At 56.9% G+C, this 20,072-nt stretch overlaps 1 protein-coding gene across 1 annotated transcript in view; it reads left to right on the forward strand.

The window, feature by feature from the left end:
- Positions 1–20,072, forward strand: part of CRISPLD2 (cysteine rich secretory protein LCCL domain containing 2) — a 63,881-nt gene that overhangs the window by 11,385 nt on the left and 32,424 nt on the right. The window contains exons 2-6 of the mRNA XM_081107969.1: positions 5,389–5,700; positions 11,247–11,365; positions 13,860–13,992; positions 14,401–14,516; positions 18,786–18,886. Coding sequence (XP_080964095.1) covers positions 5,461–5,700; positions 11,247–11,365; positions 13,860–13,992; positions 14,401–14,516; positions 18,786–18,886 — 709 coding nt within the window. The 5' untranslated portion in view covers positions 5,389–5,460. The remainder of the gene's footprint in view (positions 1–5,388; positions 5,701–11,246; positions 11,366–13,859; positions 13,993–14,400; positions 14,517–18,785; positions 18,887–20,072) is intronic.

Consider the following 20,072-nt stretch of genomic DNA (forward strand, 5'->3'; position numbering starts at 1 on the left):
GTCTGCTTAATCGTGCCCGCACACCTGCCGGCTGGCTTTTGCAACTTTGGCGAAAAAGAACAAGAGAGCATTTCCAGAGAGCATTTCTGCCGTGTCTTGGAGCTGTCCATGGCAGATGTTTCCAGGGGTGGCATGAGGCCAGGGGTGTCAAAACGCTGAAGAGGGTTTCTCTAGAAAATACCTTTGGAGGGGCCTGCCCCCCCCCCCCCTGCCACTTTGGCAACCCTAGGAGAGTTGGAGGCACAGAAGAGTATGGGCCGGGCTGTCCAGAACCAGAGTTCGAGCTCCTCCAGGAAGTTAGGAAAACAGCTGGGACCTCAGCAGGTGGAAAGCGCTCTACAGAGAGTACGCATCAATGCCTGGGGTCAGAGGTCAGCTGGTCACATTTGAGTCAGAGGCCGGTCAGCAGATGGAGGTTGGCAGGGTTTCAAGCCCAATAAGAGGGGCATGCTTTGGTGAAATGTCACCATGACGTGAAGGTTTCAGTCTCCTGGGGGTGACACATTGGTGCCTTCTCATCAACAGAGCCACCATCTGCCCCAGGGCCCACTGCCTCAGCTCCACTGAGCCTAGCAGTCTGCCAGGAGGCAGAGGAGGGCGAAGAGGATTGCAGAGGAAGATAGGGTTGGTGGGACCCCACCCCTGCCTGGGTGGTGACAGGAAATCCACGGAGTGGCAGTAAGAAAGGGTTTTGAGGTCAGATGGAGCTTCGTTCCAACCTAGGTTTTCCGCTGGGTAGGTGTATGACCTCGGATGGATTCCTTAAACACCAGAGGCCTCAGTCTCCACATCTCTAAAATGGGATAGTGGAACCAAACCATTGGGAGGCGAATTGAGAAATGCAGCAATTGGCACATAGTAGGTCTTCCTCTTAAGCCCCCTGCCAGCCTCCCTGGGGGGAGCGTGTACTTGTCATTGGAAAGCTCCAGGCAGCCTTGGACAATGTGTATGTCTCATTTGTAAAAAGCTTTTTATTAAAAAAATTGTAAATGGAAAAGGGACTGAAATGCTTGGCCCGAAGTTCTGATTGAGCTGTTTGGGCAGCGGAAGCTGAATGGTCAGAACAGGCCAAGGTGCTGGCGTTGCCGGTGTAGTGGGCTGACTGTCACTGCAGGTTCCAGCCGGGCCCTTGCCTTGCCCCTCATTTGCCTCTGTGCTCCCGCCGTGCCTCCTTCCATAGAGTGCCCAGCAGGGTATTTGGAACATGAGCCTGTTCATCCGTTTGTCTGATGCTCAGATCAGTTTGGTGGGGCTGCTGTAACCAAGGACCCCGACTGGGAGTTAAAGAACAGACTTCTATTTTCTCACAGTTCTAGATTCTGCAAGTCCGAGATCAAGGTGTCAGAGGGCTGTTCCTCCTGGACCTCTCTCCCTGGCTTGCAGACGGCCATCTTCTGCCTGTGCTCTCACACGGTCTTCCCTCTGTGTGTGTCTGTGTCCTAACCTCCTCTTCTTATAAGGACACCAGTTGTATTGGATCAGGGCCCACCCTGATGACCTCATTTAACTTCACCGCATCTTTAAAGGCCCGATCTCCAAATACAGTCACATTCGGAGTTGCTGGGGGTTGGGGATTCCACACAGGAAGTTATGAGAGACACAACCAGCCCAGAACCGTGTGCTCGCTCCTCTGTGCCAGCACCAGGCTGGGCTCTGGGCCTGCAGACAGACATGCGGGAGACGCCAGCCCTCCTATTGCTTAAGTCATCAGTGTTCCCCTGCTGCCCAAATTTAGCAGGAGCATCGAGATCCAGGCTTTGTCCCTCTCCAACATGGACCCCCAGGCACCCTGAGCCTCAGTCAGGCCAAACCTCTTTCCAGCCCAACAGTAAGTATACTGGACATGCTGCCCAGCATGGTGCCACGGATGGTGGGACCCAGGGCAAGTCTGGCTTTCCCAGGCCAGCGACTGGCGCAGAGAGGAGAAGGCTTGAAGAACTCGTTTCACTTTTGCTTTCTTCCACTGGGAACATTCCAGGAAACTCCCTGGTTCTCCCAACTCTAAAACTCCACCTGAGGCTTTATCAGTTCTCGTTGGAACCTTCGAGGGAAGGTGGCTTGTTGACTCTTTTGGAATAAGGTTGCACTTGTGCAGGGGAACATGCCAGAAGGACGCATGTGGGACCCTCAGTGGTTTCACTGCCCTTTCATGCGCCAGCGTTTTGCTTTGTTTTAAAGTAGACAGGTCCACGGGGCGCGTACACCACGCAGGCCCGGCCTTGGAGGACGCCTGCTTTGCTTACAGCTTCGCAGCTCCTGCCGACTCAGCCTGTCCACCCCAAGGGAGCAGCGGTGCGCACTTCCATATTCGCTTGAGATTTTAAAGTAGAAACAACATATTAAAGATAAAGATGAAGTCCCTCACTTTCTCCTTCCCAGTTCCGTCTTACCCTGGAGTCCACCGCCACCATGAACTTTTTCTGATTCAGTCCTGGTTTTATCATACAAACACACACACATCCATACACATACATGTGCACAATACAAACATACAGGTATGTGTATGTAACATGTACATATAAATATTTGTGTGTACATGCCCGTGTATATCAAAAAATACACAAAGTATGGTTTATGTTTTAAAATTTACATAAATGGTACCATGAGCATGATATCCTACAACTTGCTTTTTTTCAGCCCAGCATGATTTTGAGTTTTATTTAATGCTGACACTCATGTAGCTCTAGCTCATTCCTTTTACCTGCTGCATACTGTCCTACCCATGACCACCCCACGATTTATTTACTGATTGGCCCCACTGTTAGCCGTTGCAGTTGTGCCCATTGGCAGTTTAAACCAAACCCAGAATTTAGTCTGTGAGCCACAGGGGAGTTATATAAGCAGCTCCTGTTTCCTTCTTGGCGTGCCCCGCCCCTCCAGCGCTTTAGCGTAGAGTAAAGCAAATGAGTGTTGTTGTGATGTCAGTCCTCACTGTCCCTTCGTCTCAAGTCTTGGTCCAGCGTCATTGTGTTTTGGCATCGCCTTCGGCCTGGCCTTCTGCAGCTGGGAAATGCTCTTATTTGGTGGGGTGACTAACCTGGGAGAGACATCAGGGACCCCGAGGAGCTCTGCATTACGGGCTGAGTCCCAGTGGGGCGCGTGAGCACGCAGAAGTCCTTCCCGCGGTTCCCGGGCTCTGCCCCAGAGGGAACTCCGCAGGACGGGGGCCACATGTGGCTCATGCCAGAGAGAGCCAGGCCTCCCCTCTGGATGGCGGTTATTTTTATCTGAAGCTCCGGCTCCGTCAGGACCTTGGAGAGTTTCCAGGGTCCGCGATGAGAACTGCCTCTTTCCCAGAGCAACTGGCCTCTGCTCTGCCTCCTGGGATTCCTGGTTCTACTGTCCAAGCTCCAGGCTCGGCTCCTCCCCTCCCTGCCCCTGCTCTGTGTCTTGCCCCTGAGGGTGTCCTCCTCTGGCTGCCATCTTCTGGTCCCAGCCAGCGTGTCTGCTGAGCACCTGGTTGTCGCTAATGAGCCTCCTTGAGAGGATCAAGCCTCTCAGGTTCCAAGTGGGTCAGCGCCGAGGCACAGCGTCAGCCTTCCCACCCAGGAGCCTCGCCCTCCTGCTCCCCGTGACGTCCTCAGTCAGCCTGTCCCACCCGATGGGGGCTGTGGCTTTCCGCGGCTATCTCCCCAGCTGCACTGGGAGCCCCTTGAGGCCAGAGACAGTGTCCTCTTCATCTTCATGCTCCAGGGTCTAGCACAAAATAGGTGCTCAATGACGGTCACCAGGTGATGACGGCTCTCCCTGGGGAGAGGGCAGAGGTAGGGAGAGACGTAGATGAACACCCTCACTCAAGCCCTGCCTTGTCTTTCGGACCAGGCGACAGCCAGGAGGAGGGTCACAGTTTGTGCCCCTTTAGTGGCGGGGAGACCTCTGGCCTCCAGGAAGAGAGGAGCCAGGGCAGCATGAGCGAGCATCCTGGACCCTCAGAGTCACCACACCTGGCGTGTGCATCTGCAAGTCTCAGCATCTGCACTTACCGGTGCAGCAGCCCTGGGCTCGTGGTGTCACCACCCGAGGCCTCAGCTTCCTCACCTGTAAAATGGGAGTGAGGACAGACCACCTGATGGATTGTCCTGGGATTGGAAACGATGTGAATGAAGCGACCGGTCCATGTAGAGGCTCAGGAGGAGTTTTTAGAAAGAGCAAAAGGCACAGAGGAAATTCCCCTGATGAAACTGGACCTTGGGGTTTTAAAGCTGGTGGGTGTATTCGAAGACTGAGACAGCTCTTCCCATGATGAGTGCCAGGGAAGAAAGGTTAGGAAGAGGGTTAGCTGGGAAAGGACTTGTAGCCCAGAGGCAAGGAAGGACCAAGACCCTGGATGGGTAGTAAAAGTGAGAGAGCGAACGTTCTTTCCTGCAGTTGGCACTGTGGCTCCCTGACAGGGGCGATGTGACCCCGCAGCCCCGCAGCCCTGACACGTGTCAGAGTTAGGGTTCCAGGAACGCGCTTTGGGAAGTGCAGCTCTGACAAGGTGCTGCGAAGGCTGGGGAGTCCCTGCCCGCCCTCTTCTGTCCCCTCGTGTTGCTGTTGGTTTTGTCTGCCTACAGTTGGTTACCATCCTGACATTGCATCGGGTACTGATTACCCGCGTGAACCACTGACCTAGCAGCTGAAAGGGTAACGCCTGGCAGTGTCTGGGGTAGTCCATGTGCTCGGTTGTTGAGCAGGTTTTCCAGGCAGGGTCGGGGGTGAGAGTGGGGTACACAGCCCCCCTTTGGAGGTCCTCCCTCTTTCCTCTGTCACTTCCTCGGAGGATCACGCTGACAGGTGACTTGCTGCTCCTCAGAGCAGGCCGCTGGGCCCTGGCTGGGGCTGGGTGACATGTTGGAGCGTTGGCGATGGTGTGGGTGGTGCCAGTGGAAGGGCCGTGATAGGAGGAGCCTCTGCAAGGCGGGGTCTGGGGGTGCCTGTTCACCACATTTGGCAAACCGAGTCCTACTGCACAGGGACCGGGAGCTGCACGGGGACCAGGAGCATTGGTTCAGGGCAACTCCCTTGGCGATGTGAATGACCTTCTCAATCTCCACTGGGAGCAGGACACAGAACTCAATCCAGTCATAGACCCACCTGAGTCCTGAATGAGTAGAATCGCTGACTCGAAATGAGAAAAGATGGGACAGGAGAACTTGTGTCCGGGAGAGGTTGTGCCAGGATGTCCTATGTGGAGTCTGGGCAGCTGCCTTGCTGGACACCCTCCACTCGAATCCCAGCTCCATCATTTCCTGTCGGTGGGACTTGGGTGATTGAGCTTTTGTGAGCCTCAGTTTCCACATCTGCAAAGTGGGGCGAATACTATCTACTCCAGTCACTGCTCAAGCCAACACCTTAGCTGGTTTAGTACTGACCGACCGTCTCCCGCGGCCCTCTGCTTCCTTTCAGAGCACGAGCACCCAGCTCTGCCCCAGGAGCCCAGGCCGCCCGCCACCCAGTTCCGGCTGCAGGAGAGGAGCCATGAGCCACACCCTGAATGGCCTCGTCCCCTTGGGGCTGGTGCTGCTGGTCTGCGGAGCCCAAGGCTTTTTCCTGCCCAACGTCACGCACTTAGAGAAACTGCTCAGCAAGTACCGGCAGGACGAGCCGCACTCGCGGGCCCGCAGGGCCATCCCCAGGTCGGACCAGGAGGAGATCCTCATGCTGCACAACAAGCTGCGGGGCCAGGTGCACCCCCCGGCCTCCAACATGGAGCACATGGTGAGTCTGCACGCCGGGCCCGGAGCCTCTGCTTTGTCTCCAGTCACTGTGGTGGGGCGGGCATGGGGTCCCGGGCAGCAGAGGGTCCCCTGCCTTTTTCTTGATGCCCCGCCAAGCAGCACCCGTGAGCAGAGGCCGCCTCGTCGTCACCTCCCCTGCCACCTCCCTGAGCTCAGCCCACGTGCTGCCCTGAGGCTCCCGGAAGGTGGAGTGCGAGGGCCTCGGGGCTGGGCTGCCACCTCCTAGCTGTGTGGCCTGGACACCAGCCAGCCTGAGCCTCAGCGTCCACTGTGAGCATCCTGTGCTGCCAGGTTCCTGTGACAACTGAGCGCAGGCCTCACACCTGGGCTGTGTGTACTGTGGTTACTGTGGCAGCTTCGTCTTCCTCCGGCACCTTCTCTGTCTGAGGGGTGTGGCCGAGTCTGTGAGATAAGGTGTCTTTTGGGAGGGAGAAGGGAGAGAAGGGACAGTGTGGGGGAACCCTCTGAATCTGGAGAAGCCCCACACTTAGGAGCAGAAGGGGCACCCCACTCTCCCAGGTCCACATCTCTTCCCCTCTCCCCTTTGCCTTCACTCACCCATTTCCATTCTGTCGGTACCATCTCCCATTCCCCCGCCCTGGGAAAGAGGTGTGGTTATTTTGCCCATTTAATAGATTAGGAAACTGAGGCTCAAGGTCACACAGCTGGCAGTGACAGAGCCAGATTCGAACCCGAGTCCCGCTGACTCCAGGACCTGTGCTCTCAGCCACCAGCCTGTATCCAATGCGATTCCCACCCCCATCTTCCCATCCTGCTCCTGTCTCGCCTCGATTAGGGGGACAGCCTCAGCCCTGGGCGTTCACTGCCCGCCTTGCCCTCATCCGGCTCATTCTGAGTCCTGCCCTCATGTTCCGCTTCCTAAATCTTCACTTTTCTCCTGCTCAGGAGCCTCTAGGGCCCCCTGTGCCCAGGACGGAGCCCCAATGCTTCCTGCTTGGCATCCCAGGCTTCTCTCGGGAGCCCTGTCTGCCTTGATGACTTGTTCCCCTCCCTCCCCTGTGGCCAGAGAGGTCTTCCGGGTGTCCTCTGAGGATGCATCGTGGGGACAGCTGCCCCTCCCTCCCCGAGAACACTTTGCCGCGATCACTTTCCCTGCCCAACTCCTCTGCGGCCCCACCCTCTGCCACACCCTCCTCCCCTGGTTTCAGCGGTTGCTTTCATGTTGCCTTGTGCCCTGACCTGGTAGCGCTCGTCCCATGTGCCTGTGCGCCTGTGAGCCCCTCACTGTCCCTGTATGAATCCACACTGGGTGGCCCATCACCAGCGTAGGGCAGACGAACTGGTCACCCGTCCGGGCAGAGCTCTGCGAGCAAGGCTTCGGGAATTCGTTACGAAACATTCCTTTTTTCCCTTAGGAAAATCATCCAGGCATTTATTCCAAAGGGGCTGTGCTAATTTTAGGAGGAAGAACGGGCACCCTTTCAAAACGCATGGGGCAGCGTGTGCAGACTTTCTTAAAGTCAAAGCTGCAGGAAGTTAGGGTAGATTTCTTTGGGGCTTTGGAAACAGACTCCTCCCACCCTTTCCTCGACCTGTGGGTTTGACCTTGGTCCCCCTGGGGGAAGGACATGCACTTCTCTCTGGACAGGTCACCCAGTGCTCTTCCCACCCCAAAGCCCGAGTGGTGCCCACAGGGGGCGGTACTTCCCTCAGCCCAAAGCTTGCGGAGCCCCAAGCCCCTGGGTCCTGGCTGCCGCCCACCTCTGTTGGCACAGGCTGGGTTTCTGCTGGTCTTTTCCTGGCGGCACTGAGCTTGTCTAGTGGTCGGATGGAAGACTGGAGGCGAGAGAAGGAGCTGAGACAGGCAGCCGGCAAGGCCAGGCCTCCTGGACCGCCTGTAGCGAGCCTGCCACCCTTTCCTCTTTGTCAATGTGATAGTTCAGGATTGGAGTTGGGATCTGGGTCTGTAGGTCTCAGTAGCCTGCCTGTCAGGGAAACGGAGCCTTCGGGGGCGTGGTTGGGGACGCCTCTGTGCAGGGGCCCTCTGGGAGGGAAGGCAGTCAAGGCTCAGCCCCTCCACCCGGCATCTAAGGCCCGGTGCTGCCCATCTGCGCCTGTTTCCACCCGAACAGGCAGCACTGATTGAGAAAGTGTCTTGAACACGTAGCTTCCTGCTCAGCCCTGCCCGCCGAGGCTTCAAGCCACAGGCCTGTGAAATAGCCTCAGCACCGAAGGGTGAGTGTTAACGTTCCAAAGGGTTAAGATGCATGATTTGAGGATTTATGAGTGAACAGGCTCTGAAGCCCGCCTGCCTGGGTCTAGGCAGCTGCCACGTGCCCGCTGTGTGACTCTGGGCAGGCTACTCGGCCTCTGTGTGTTTATCTCTCCTCACGGGCACAATGGTGACAGTAAAAGTATCTTTTTCGTGGGGTTGTTTGGAGGAGTCAATGAGGCAATGCACGGTAAGCACTAAATAAATGTTCACTATACTTTTGCTATTATTATTTTAGTAACTATTATTCATTGAGTAGAGTGGGACCAGCACTTGGTGACAGCATGCAGATAGGATGACACCCCTCGAAGCCAGATAAGGCTGGGTTGTTAAAGTTCCAACTTCCCGGCTGTGTGATCTTAGACAAGTAAATTAACTTCCCTTAGCCTCAAGCTTTAATTTGTCTGCAATAACGGAAAAATAAAACAGACCTCAAGGGCTGTTGTGACCATTAAAAATGAAAATGGTGCTAATGCTGTGGCAAGTGGCAGGTGCTCAGATGATGGCAGCTCCAGAGGACCAGGGCCCAGCACTGCTCGTCACACAGTAGGCGCTGGAGGAAGTTAAAGGTGGCACTGAGTACTGAGGGCACATTGCATCCCACCCGAGGCTTGATGCCCGCTCTCAGTCAGCCGCCCCACACCCTGTTCCAGCAGGTACTGCTATCCCATTTAGAGGCAGGGACACGGAGGCACAGAGAGGTGAAGCCACTTGCCCAAAGTCACACAGCCAGCAAGGGCAGAGCCTGGTGTCATACCCAGGTTCACCTGACACAAATGCTCTCACCAATGCATCTCACTGCCCTATTCTTCCCCTTCTCCTTCCTCGAGCCGTCCCTTTGAGGGGTAAAGAATGTCCACCTACGCCTTCCTTCGGAGGGACACGGACTAGTTGGAGGGCAAGTGCTCATCTGGGGAAGCATAGACTGAGTGGGAGGTGGGGCCAGGAGGGCAGGTGGGGACTGGAGGAGGTCCGTGAGGGCTGGCGTGAGCCGGGGAAGTGAGCTTCATTGTGTGTGCATTCATCCACGCATGCATGCATTCATTTGCTTACGCATGCCTTATTCTGGGTGGTAGTCGAGACACGTAACACTGCGTGGAAAGGACACTGGCCAATCGTGTCAGTTGTCAGCAGCTTACCACACAGCCAGACCCTCGACTGCCAGCTCTGCATAGGAACATTGTGTGTTTGTTGTTGTTGCTTTAATCCTCACCTGAGGATATGTTTCTATTGGTTTGAGAGAGAGGGAGAGAGATGTGAGAGAGAAACATGGACCGGTTGCCTCCCATATGTGCTCCGACCCAGGATTGAATCCACAACTTAGATGTGTCCTGACCAGTGATGCTCCAACCACCTGAGCTCCCTGGTCAGGGCTGGGGAGCAGTGTTCTGAGGTCCTACTGTGTGGCAAGCATGGCTGGAGCCGAGAGGAGGGCGGGAGGCGAGGGTGAGAGGATGGGGATGCTCAGCCTCAAGTGGAGGGAGGGCAGGTCTGGGTTCCCGTGGCTGTGTCCTGCTGCGGGCCAGACATCAGGCCTGCGTGTCTCCAGCCAGAATGTCAAAAGCCTTAACCCCCCAGAGGTCCCGCCTGGCCAGTCCTCTTTGCCTAACTCGATCTTTGTCCTTCCCGCTCCCCTCCCCTCGGAGCTGCAGGAAATGCTATGGACTCAGACCAACGGCAAGCAGGGTTCACATCGCTCTTGAGCCGTGCACAGAATAAATAGTGAGCTTCTGAGAAGCCCGTGACCCTCAGGTGGGATCGGCGCCCGCCCAGGCTCTGCCCTGCCTCTCTGGACACTGGGAAGGGCCTCAGCTGGCCACCCCAGAGGCGTCTTGTGCATGTGCCAGCTGCCCTCATGCCCACTGCCCACCTTTCCCCTGCTTGGAGACGAACGAGTCACTGACTCGGTGCAGGTGGTCTATGGGGGCTGACCCATGAGTCCGGGAGACAGGAGGGAGGAAGTCCAATTTCAGAGTGCACTCCGGGGGTCCCGGTGGGGGTGGGATCTGCCGGGATCTGCTGAGTGAAGGGAGCAGCAGGCGGCTTGCCCTCCTGAAGGCCGGAGGTGGGTGCGTTTATCCACAGGCCTGTCCCCATTGGCTGAGGGTGGTCCCAGGAGGGTTGACTCACCCCCACCCCCCACCCCATTCAGGCTTTGCTTGGACATGGGAGAGAGATCCCAGGCAGAAGCAGCTCAGGGCTTGGTGGCACTGAAGGTGGGGCGCTGTCGGCGAGGGATGGATCTGAGGGTACCCAGAATGTCCACGGCAGCTCAATGGGAGGGGGTCAGGGGTGTGAAGCGGGTCCCAGGGGCTCTGCCCTAGGGCAGGACTTGCCCCTAGATGTGAGGAGTCTTGGCTGGAAGGGGCAGCAGGACAGGAGGAGAGAGAAGCGCAGCCCCGTGACACTCCGTCCTGGGGCCTCGCAGTTGGTTAAGCAGCCCCTGTTCCTGGACGGGCCGGGGGCTCTGCCCAGACAGCCTTTCAGTGGGCACCTACTGTGCGCCAGGGGCTGGGGCTACGCGGAGCGGGGACGGCCCTGCCTGCCTGTGAGCTGGAGCATCTGCCCAGGGACTGGGAGGGGGCGTCGCAGCAGCTGGTTCGCAGTGGGCTCGGAGGGCCGCTTGGCATCTGCTCCTCCGCAGAAGAGAAAGGACCCCGAGCTTGCTTTGTTCTCTGTTCTTCCCTGGGGAGTCACGTGTGTTCCTGGGCCAGCTGGGAGGCAGGGCCGGCTGCGGAGCCTGTCTGCAGTATCTTTGGCCCAGGCCCCTGCCCCAGCCCCCTTGGTTTAGGTTGGGCTATGATGCCAGAGGGGAGCAGGGCTGGGCAAGCTGAAGGCATTTCTTGATACTTAAAAAAAAAAAAAAAAAAAAGGTAACATGTACATGACATAGAATTTACCATCTTAGCCATTTTTAAGTGTACAGTTCAGCACCTGTAAGTACATTCACACTGTTGTACAACCATCACCACCATCCCTCTGCGGGACGTATTCATCCCCATTTCACAGGTGAGGAGACTGAGGCTGAGAGAAGGGACTGACCCAAGGTCCCCCGCAGGTTAGAGGTGGAGCAGGAGCTCGGAGAGCAGCCGTGGATCAGGCTCCTCCGAGTCCTTGGCTGACCTGCCACTCCATTGCTGAGTGAGGGACTCAGTGAAGACATGCACGCAACCAGTGACGGGGGCCAGAACCGACCGTGGGTTCCCCCGCAGCCTCGGCGGGAGGCGTCACAGCAGTGTGGGACCTCACACCCACCCCTGACTCTGACGGTGCCATCTCTCCTCCCCCTGCAGACCTGGGATGAAGACCTGGCGAGGTCAGCGGCGGCGTGGGCCCACGAGTGCATCTGGGAGCACGGGCCCACCAGCCTGCTGGTGGCCATCGGGCAGAACCTGGCCGTCCACTGGGGCAGGTAAGAGCCGCGGGGCCCCCCTTCCTGGTGAACTGGCCGTTATCACACGTAGCCCTCGTGACCACCCACTAGGAGAGCGAGAGGCCACCCATGTCATTTACGGCTGGGGAAACGGAGGCAGCGCCCAGGAACACATCCGAGTAATTGGCAGCATGGATGTGAGCCCGATTGCTGACTCCAGACGCCGGCCAAGGGACTCAGGGTTTCCAGAGTGTGAACTTCCCATCCCATCTCCTTGGAAGGGCTTTAGGGCAGTTGCCGCTGGCCAGGAAGGGGCTGGCTGGGAAGCTGGGAATGTTCACCCTTTAGTGGCAGGTCAGTACCGTCTCCTCTGCCCCAGCACGTCTGGGTCCTGCTCACTCTTTAAGGCCCAGCCAGGTTCCACCTCGTGGGCAGGCGTCCCTCACTGTCCCCCTTGTCCGGCCATGGAGGGGATCGTTCACACCGCTGAACCCCCAAGGCCTCCTGGGCTGGCAGCGCCTTGCCCTTGGGAGGCACTTGACAGTGGTCAGTAGAATGTCATTCCCTGGCCTTCCCCAAAGTCAACTGGGCCACATATGCAGGCACGCAGCCCAGCTGAAAGTCCCCTCCAGGCTGGGGCTGGTTTCATCAGAGAAAGTGGAGAAAACGTCTTTTGACCAATTAAGACTTACGGAGCCACAGCCAGCGGCTGTGCCAAGGCCTCTGAATCCGACCCAGGGAGGCCAGGGTCCCGGGTCCACTTTCATTTTGTCCTAATCATCGAAAAGTCGGACCGGACTTGAACTCTCCCCTCAAAATACAGGTCAGGCTTTGCTTGGCTTTGCCCCAGACGTCTTTCAGCTCCCGGAGTTCCGGAGTTCAGCTTGGCCACAAGCCGCTCGCTGTCCTTGAGGGCAGCTCCCTCTCAGGACAGACCTGGGCAGGTGTCACGCTGGATCTGGAGAGACATGACTTCCTGGAAGCAGACCCACGGGGCACTCTCTCCTCGGGTGGGTTCTGCTTTCCATAAAGTCAGTCCCCGATGGCACCGGACGGGACGTCTGCAGGGGAAGAAATCCATCATCCCGCCGCCTGCTGCAGCTCCTTTCATTCTCCGGGCGCCCGTGTAGCCTTTGGCTGTCGGCCGGCATATTTCTGCACAGTTGTAACTGTGGCCAGGACAGCTTTTAATTCATTTTTTCCCCCTTCTCCTACAATACCAAACAATTTCCCTACTACATAGCCGTCATGGTTAGCGTCTCGCAAAGGCTGCCCATGGGCTATCGAGGAGACAGGCCTAATTTAGCCATCCCATTCTCGTGGCTCGCTGGTGTTGTTGTTGTTGGCTCGTTTGAATTGCTTTATTAGGATAACTCTGAGGAGTGGCTGGGCGGGCCAAGGACACCAAGGTCTCCCCTTCTGGTAAATGCTACTAGCTTGCGTTCCTAAAGAGCTCCTCATTCGCAAGCCCCCCGGCCCCGCCCGGCTGGGCTCTGGGGACCAACAGGTGGTGGGTGTCCCTTCGCTCTGCCGCTCGGTGGCTGTGTTCCTTCCCCGGCCGCTCCAGGAATGCAGGCCGTTCCCCGGCCACGGCCCTGACCACTGCCGCCCGCTCTGGGCTCCGACAGTAATTGTTACAAGACCGCTAACTGCCCATCTCACCGCAGCGCTCTCAGAAATGGCCAGGCCCCGCGCTCCTTTCTCTTTTATTGAAACCGCTTTGTTTACACTCGCTGGCGACGGCGACCTGGGATTTGCATCCAGTTTATTTTCTTTCCTAAGAAAATTACTGGTGTCAGCCTGGCGGATGGGGCCCAGCGAGGGGCAGTGGCCACCAACGATGATGACCCCGGGCCCTCCTTATTGTGGCCGAGGAGGCTCCGTAAGAAATCCTAAATAGGAAGTTTTCAAGAGGGTCTGTGCACTGACTGCAGAGCTCTGTATGCCACAGGCTCTGGCCCGAATGAATTTCCCACCTTGCATTTGAGTCCCTGGGTCCCCCAGGCAGCTGAGCAACAATGACCATCCATTGGCGGGTGGTGGGGGCCATCTGCCTGGCCCCCTGTAGCTAGCTGCTTCCCAGCTTCCAGACCCTTCCCGGCCACAGGGGGTGTCCCATCTGTGCAGCACCTGTTTAAATATTTACTCAATATTTTTTTCTACATTGACTTTAAATGTCTTAAATCAAGTTTTGTCTTAAGCAAAATATAGGGTTCATGGACTGCATATATTTTCCCAAATGTACATGAAAATACATATATAATTATGAAATGACTCACTGGGGGCCAGGTAAAAGGTTTCCTGGACATTCAGGCAGCATGTGGGCCACCCCAGGGACACTCCAGGGACGCCCAGGGAAGCCCCTAGCTGATTTGGGTTGTAAGCATTTCTAACAGGTGCTGGGCAGGACTGGGGGCTATGGACCCTGAAGGAGCCCTTCCTCCAGTCGACCCCTGGGTGGTGGTGGCCAACTGCCGTCTCCATTGTCGGGTGTGCGGTGGCGAGAACATAACCAGCTGATCTGTCCCTGCAGGTATCGCTCTCCCGGGTTCCACGTGCAGTCCTGGTATGACGAGGTGAAGGACTACACCTACCCCTACCCCCACGAGTGCAACCCCTGGTGCCCAGAGCGGTGCTCGGGGGCCATGTGCACCCACTACACGCAGGTAACACTGGGGGGTGGCCTGGCCTCAGCCCACCGTCCCCCGTCGCTCCCCGGGCCCTGCAGGGCTGTAGCCCAGTCGGAAAACTGCCACTGTCATCGCCTTAACTTTTTCCTTCAATTTGATGCCATTCAAAGTGTAGCTGGTGGGCTGATCGGCTCACAGGTCGAGCCCCGAGACCGAGCACGAGAAGCTTCTATGGCACTTTTACACGCTGGGGCATTTCCTTGTGTGTGCTTTGTTTTTCAGTTTTGGGTTTTGTTTATTTTAGATCTTCGGTGGGTTGGGGGGAATCTGGCCCTTCTTCCCTTCACCACAGACCCTCGAACCAGCACCCTGTGATCCAGGCCAGACTGTGTGCCCTGGGGTGCCTGGCCCCTGGGTTCTGACGCAGGGCTGTGGTCTTTTCAGATAGTGTGGGCCACCACCAACAGGGTCGGCTGCGCCGTGCACACCTGCCCGAGGATGAACGTCTGGGGAGACCTCTGGGAGAACGCCGTCTACCTCGTCTGCAACTACTCTCCGAAGTAAGAACAAGTCGGCATGGTGCTGTGGGCTGGGATGCTTTCACCAGCTGCGGGGGACCCAACTGAAACTGTCTTCAGCAGCGGCGTCTCCTCATTATTTCACACTAGAGGCCCGGTGCATGAATTCATGCTGGGGGAGGGGCTTATCTAGCCGGCCTATCCCAATTGGGGCCTAATGGGCTGAGCGGGCCATGGGGAGGGGACGCGGGAGGTTGGCGGGCCAGCCCCATCCCTGATCAGGGTGGGGGTGCCGATCAGGGGCAGGGATGGCTGGGGGGAGGGGCTGTGGGCAGTTGGCTGGCCGGCCCCACCCCCTGGTCGAACTCCTGGTCAAACTCCCGGTCGAGGGGACAATTTGCATATTAGCCTTTTATTATATAGGAGCATCTGGGTTAGCGTAACAGGTCAGCAGTGTCAGCCAGCGCTCAGGCTCCTTTTGTCCTCCTGATGTGCTATCCTCTCCTCATGGACCCCTGGCTGCAAAGCACTGGGCATCACATCTTCCCAAGCAGAAGGAAGGAGAGTGTAGAAAAGAGCTCTCTCCTTAGGCCTTTCTCACCCCGGCCCACTTTCTCCCTAGGTCATTGGCTAGCACTAGACCAATTGCAGACAAGGGGGGAACCAGATCGCTCCAATTGGCTTTGACCAATGGAATTGCCCCATTTGACTGCACAAGCCTCCTCTGGGACTACCTGCACAAACCAGAAGCAGGAATAGCTGTTGCCTGGGCAGCCAGTGGGGTCTGCCACAGCAATATTAGTACTATTTTTTTCTCTGAAAATATGCAGCAGATAGCACTCTATGACACAGGTATTCCTGTTAGATGGGGTTTTTGCATCTTTCTATTTCCCCCTCTCAGAAGGGACCACCTCGAGTCTTTGATTTCGCAGGCCGATGCTCTATCCACTGAGCCAAACCGGTCAGGGCTAAAGGGACCACCTCGAGTCTTGATGTCACAGCCCCTCTTCCTCCTCACACAGCCCGATGGCATTTATCCCTTGACTCATTTCACCTCCATTGCTCATCAGGCAAACATGTGCTTGTTCTCAGGGAATTCCTCACCCAGCTCACAGCCTGCGGTTTGCACGCTGGCGGCCATCCTAGCACCATGCCCTGCACATTGTGGGCCTCGAGGTGTATTTGCTCAGTGACTGAATGAAATGGGAATGACTTCATTTATTTGGTTTGGGTCCAGAGTGGCCATGGGTGCGATGAAGGGGGAATTGCTGAGGTTGGGAGGAAAAGAGAACTCTCCATCAACCATCTGGCAGGCCTGTGGTGGCCGTGTCTCAGCAGCCCCCGGGGATAAGGGGGATTATGTCATTGATGGAGGGACGCAGCCCATGGAAGAGCAATAAACTGGCCCACGGTGGTGGAACTGGCAGAGGGGCAGGTAGGGAGTGAGAAATAATTTGATTTGACTCTTTATATAAGGAATACACTAGAAGACCCTATCAAAAATCCAACCCTTCTCTTCTTTAGCTCCCACTCCTTTTTTTGAAAAAGGAATAATCCATGAGGGTAAAATACACTAATCTTTTTTTAAAAACATATTTTATTAATTTCAGAGAGGAAAGGAGAGGGAGAGAGAGAGAGAGAGAAACATCAACGATGAGAGAGAATCATTGATCAGCTGCCTCCTCCATGCCCCACACTGGGGATCGAGCCCACAACCCGGGCATGTACCCTGACCAGGAATCAAACCATGACCTCCTGGTTCATAGGTCGATGCTCAACCACTGAGCCACGCCGGCTGGGCTTAAAGACACTAATCTTAAGTAGGCAGCTTGATAAATTTTCTCACCTACAAACATGTATTTGTCTGCTCGGGCACCCAGAAACTGGGCGCTTAAATAATAAACATTTACTTCTCACGGTTCTAGAGGCTGGAAGTCCCAGCTCAAGGGTCAGCAGGGCCAATTCCTAGCAAGGACTCTTCCTGGCTTGTAAATGGCATTTCCTTGTGTCCTCACGTGATATTTCCTGGTGCACACACTGGGAAACAGAGGCAGAGAGAGAGCGCGAGAGAGCGCGTGCACTCGTTGGTATCTCATAAAGATACCAGTCCCATCCAGGACCCCACCCTTATGACCACATTTAACCTTCATTACATCCTTAGAAGTCCCACCTCCACTTAAAGCCACAAGGGGGCTTAGGGTCTCAGCTTATGCATTTGTGGGCACACACAATTCAGTTCATACCTATGTAACTACCACCAGGTCAAAACAGAGAATGTTTCCAGCACCCCAGGAGGCCCCCCAACCTGAGTGGCCCCATTCTGACCTCTCTTTCCACCTGCCAGTCTGTCTCATATGAATGGACCTGACAAATAAGCCCTCACGAACCCAACACCCTCCTCCCAGCACCACCGCTGTGAGGTCTGTCTGTGGTATCGTGTGTTCAATGGGCCGCTCTCCGATGGCTGTGTGCTATTCCATGGCTTCTCCTTCAGCGGGCAGAGCCCCTGGCCTTGCAGCGGGCAGAGGCTGAGAGGGTGGGCCCAGGGGTAGTGTCTGGGCTCAGATCCTTTTGGGCAGGGTGGGGAGTGAGGGTCTTATACCTTCACAACCTTGTACATTGGAGAGGACACTTACTTTACGGGGCTGTTGGGAGAGTAAAGCAGTTGTCCATGGCCAGGGCGTTGGTGCAGAGCCTGGCGCCCAGCCAGCCCTCCGTACACGCTCACTCGAGCATTGTTCCTCCTGGACATCAGAGGTGTGGCTCGCCCTTGAGGAAATCCAGAACCCTCGATCAGCTGGCGTCTCAGCCGGGGGAGGGATGAGCCACCTGGGGGTCCAGATAGTCTGAAGAAACTTACTGAGTCTAACCCAGCAACAGGACAGGCTCTGGGGCCCTCTCGGTCTGCCTGGCAGGGGGCCGTTGGGGGAGTCCTTCCAAGGCCCCCATGAGTCCCTAGCCAGCCTGCGTGTCCCGAGCAGAGGTGGCCAGCTGAGGGGGCTCTGAGCATGGTGAGGACACTACCATTCGTCACCCGGGTGTGTGGGGGTTGAAGCGATGAGCGTGTAATGGGCCCCCGCCCTCCGTCCCCAGCCTGATGCCCACACGGCCCTGGGTGATGCCATCCGCTATTTTGAGCTGCCGGAGGTTAAACAGAGAGCGTGTTTTTGCAGTTTGTCTTCTGGCCAACACCCGCAGGGCCCTCCCTGGCCTCCCTGGAGAGCTGTCAGAAACATCACCTGGACACGCTTGTTGGCTTAGGAAGCACTCAGAGTGTGTGGCCTTCACCTGAGCCGGCCTGGGTCTGAGGTGTCCATACAGTCACTCACCTGTCGCCCCCCCGCCCCCCCATTACAGAGCAGATGGGCTCAGGGCTGGGGAAAGTGGGGGTCACCAGCTGGCAGGGTTGGGGTCCGACCTAGGGCACCTGCTCTTCACCACTCAGCTGGAGGAGGGGGGGGCCCAGCCTGGCCTAGCAGCAGGCCCGAACCCTTTCCTGGGAGAACGAATGGATGACTGGGCGACCACGTAGGGAGTTTCTAGAACAAATCGCAGAGCCTGGTCCCCGGTCACTCACAGCTCCAGTTTGTGCTGCCAAAGACTTAGATGCTATGAGAAGGATTTGGGAATTCCACTCACCACCTGCTCCCTGGCCCCCGGAGAAATCTCACCAAGTGGCCTCCAGACTGTGATGTTCCTCCTGCCCCAGGAACTTCCGAGGGAGATGGACGGCGCCTGGGCTGCTCAGAGGGACCTTGGTCTCAGCCCTAAGAGCCGAGTGTGGTCAGAGGCTCTGAGCCCACAGCCTGGGTTCCCATCTCGCTGTGTGGCCTCAGCCACGTCGCTGAGCCTCTCGGAGCCTCGGTTCCTTCCTGTGTCAAAGGATTGGATTCCAGCATGTCCCTCCCGGGTGCTGGAAGGGTGGGTGACCTGGTTGGGTGTGTGGTCCAAACACTCACTCATTTGAAAATGTTTGGAAAGAGGGGTCCTGGCAGCTTTCCGGGACAAAGGCGCTGGGGCGGGGTGGGGTGGACAGTGTTCAGAGTTCTGTGAGGGGAGCCAGCGGTACCTGTGGGGCCAGCGGTGTAGGCACACACACTAAGGTCAGGGAGGGGTCACGGAGCTCTCAGCTGGGGATCTTCTAGAATTGTTTAGACTCTGCGCTCAGAGGGGCCCCGGCAGCTCCTCTTCCCTTTACGTGGCAACCGCCGTCCTCCTCCCCCACTGTGTTCAGCCCCGAGTGGGGCCAGGAAAGGGGTGACCTGGGCCCTCGAGTGGCGGCCCCTCCTGACTGTTTCTGTCTGTCCTCAGGGGGAACTGGATTGGAGAGGCCCCGTACAAAACCGGCCGGCCCTGCTCCCAGTGCCCGCCCAGCTACGGAGGTGGCTGCAAGAACAACTTGTGTTACCGAGGTAGGAAATGACTTCAAAACCGTGAGTCACAGAACAGCTCATGCAAAGCACAAACCCCGAGACGGGAACAATGGAGCCCAAGGTGCCCCCTCCCCAGCCCTGTGGCAGCCGCCCTCAGCACCCACACCTCCCTCCCTCCTTCCTCCTCCTTGTGCACAAGAAGACTCGGGGTTCAGTCCCCCGGTTCCCTGGGGACCCACGGCTGCCCTGGATGTGCCCCCAGTGAGCATCCCATGGCCAGATTCTGAGCTGGACTTGAACGCAGCATCCCCTCAGACAGGTCCCTGTCCTTGTTTGTTGGTGCTTATAGTTCGATATGAGACAGACAACAAACAAGGAATTAAAAGCAAACAGCTAGACTGTGATGTCCTGGGAGCTCCTGGCTAGGCAGGGCTGTCCCTCAGGGTACCCTTCCCGTCCTTGTCCCACACCTGCCTCCCCCTCCCAGGCAAACCTGGGCTCTCTTAGGCTGGGCAGGTTCCAGCCCCCACCCCACGTGTTTGTTGTCGCCACTGAGAATGTTTCCACTCATCCCTCTACTGTAAACAATGCACGGTTTTCGTGCCTAAAGCATTGCTCACAATTGGGAATATTTCCTCAGGCTCCGTCCCAGGAGAGGCATAGCTGGGCCAAAGGGCCTCTCTGTGTTTTTATGGTTAAGATGAGTTTTTTCATGTGGCTCCATCCACAGGCCTCGTGATGGCTCAGAGGGGCTTGGCAGGGGGGCTGGGTACGCAGCGAGAGCCACCCTCTGTGCCAGGCCCTCCCTGATGGAGGGGTTGTGGGGTCAGTTCTGTGGGCTCTGGGGTGAACACACTGGTGGCTAGTGGGGGGTCCCAGACCCTCTCAGGGGCCCAGGTTCATTGCTGATTCTGCCCGTTGGGGAGGAGGAGGGGAAAGGAGAAGCAACAAACCAGGTTTGCGGCTGGTGTTCCAACCAGGCGATCCCTCTACCCATCAGCAAATGGGTGTGATTACCCCATCTTCCGTAATACATCTCAGGCACAAATGAGAACTCGTGCATTTGGTATAAATGCATTGAGCACCTGTTGTGTGCCAGGGTGCTGCTGGGCGATACCAGTGGGGATCACTATGGTGACCAGACAGTCAGGGACCTGCCCTCATGAAACTGAGGTCCAGGGGGTCATGGCCACGAGGAGTGATTCTCGTCTTCCAGGGGAAGTAA

The sequence above is a fragment of the Myotis nattereri genome (genome assembly GCF_964212035.1).
Source record: "Myotis nattereri genome assembly, chromosome: 15".
NCBI lineage: Eukaryota > Metazoa > Chordata > Mammalia > Chiroptera > Vespertilionidae > Myotis > Myotis nattereri.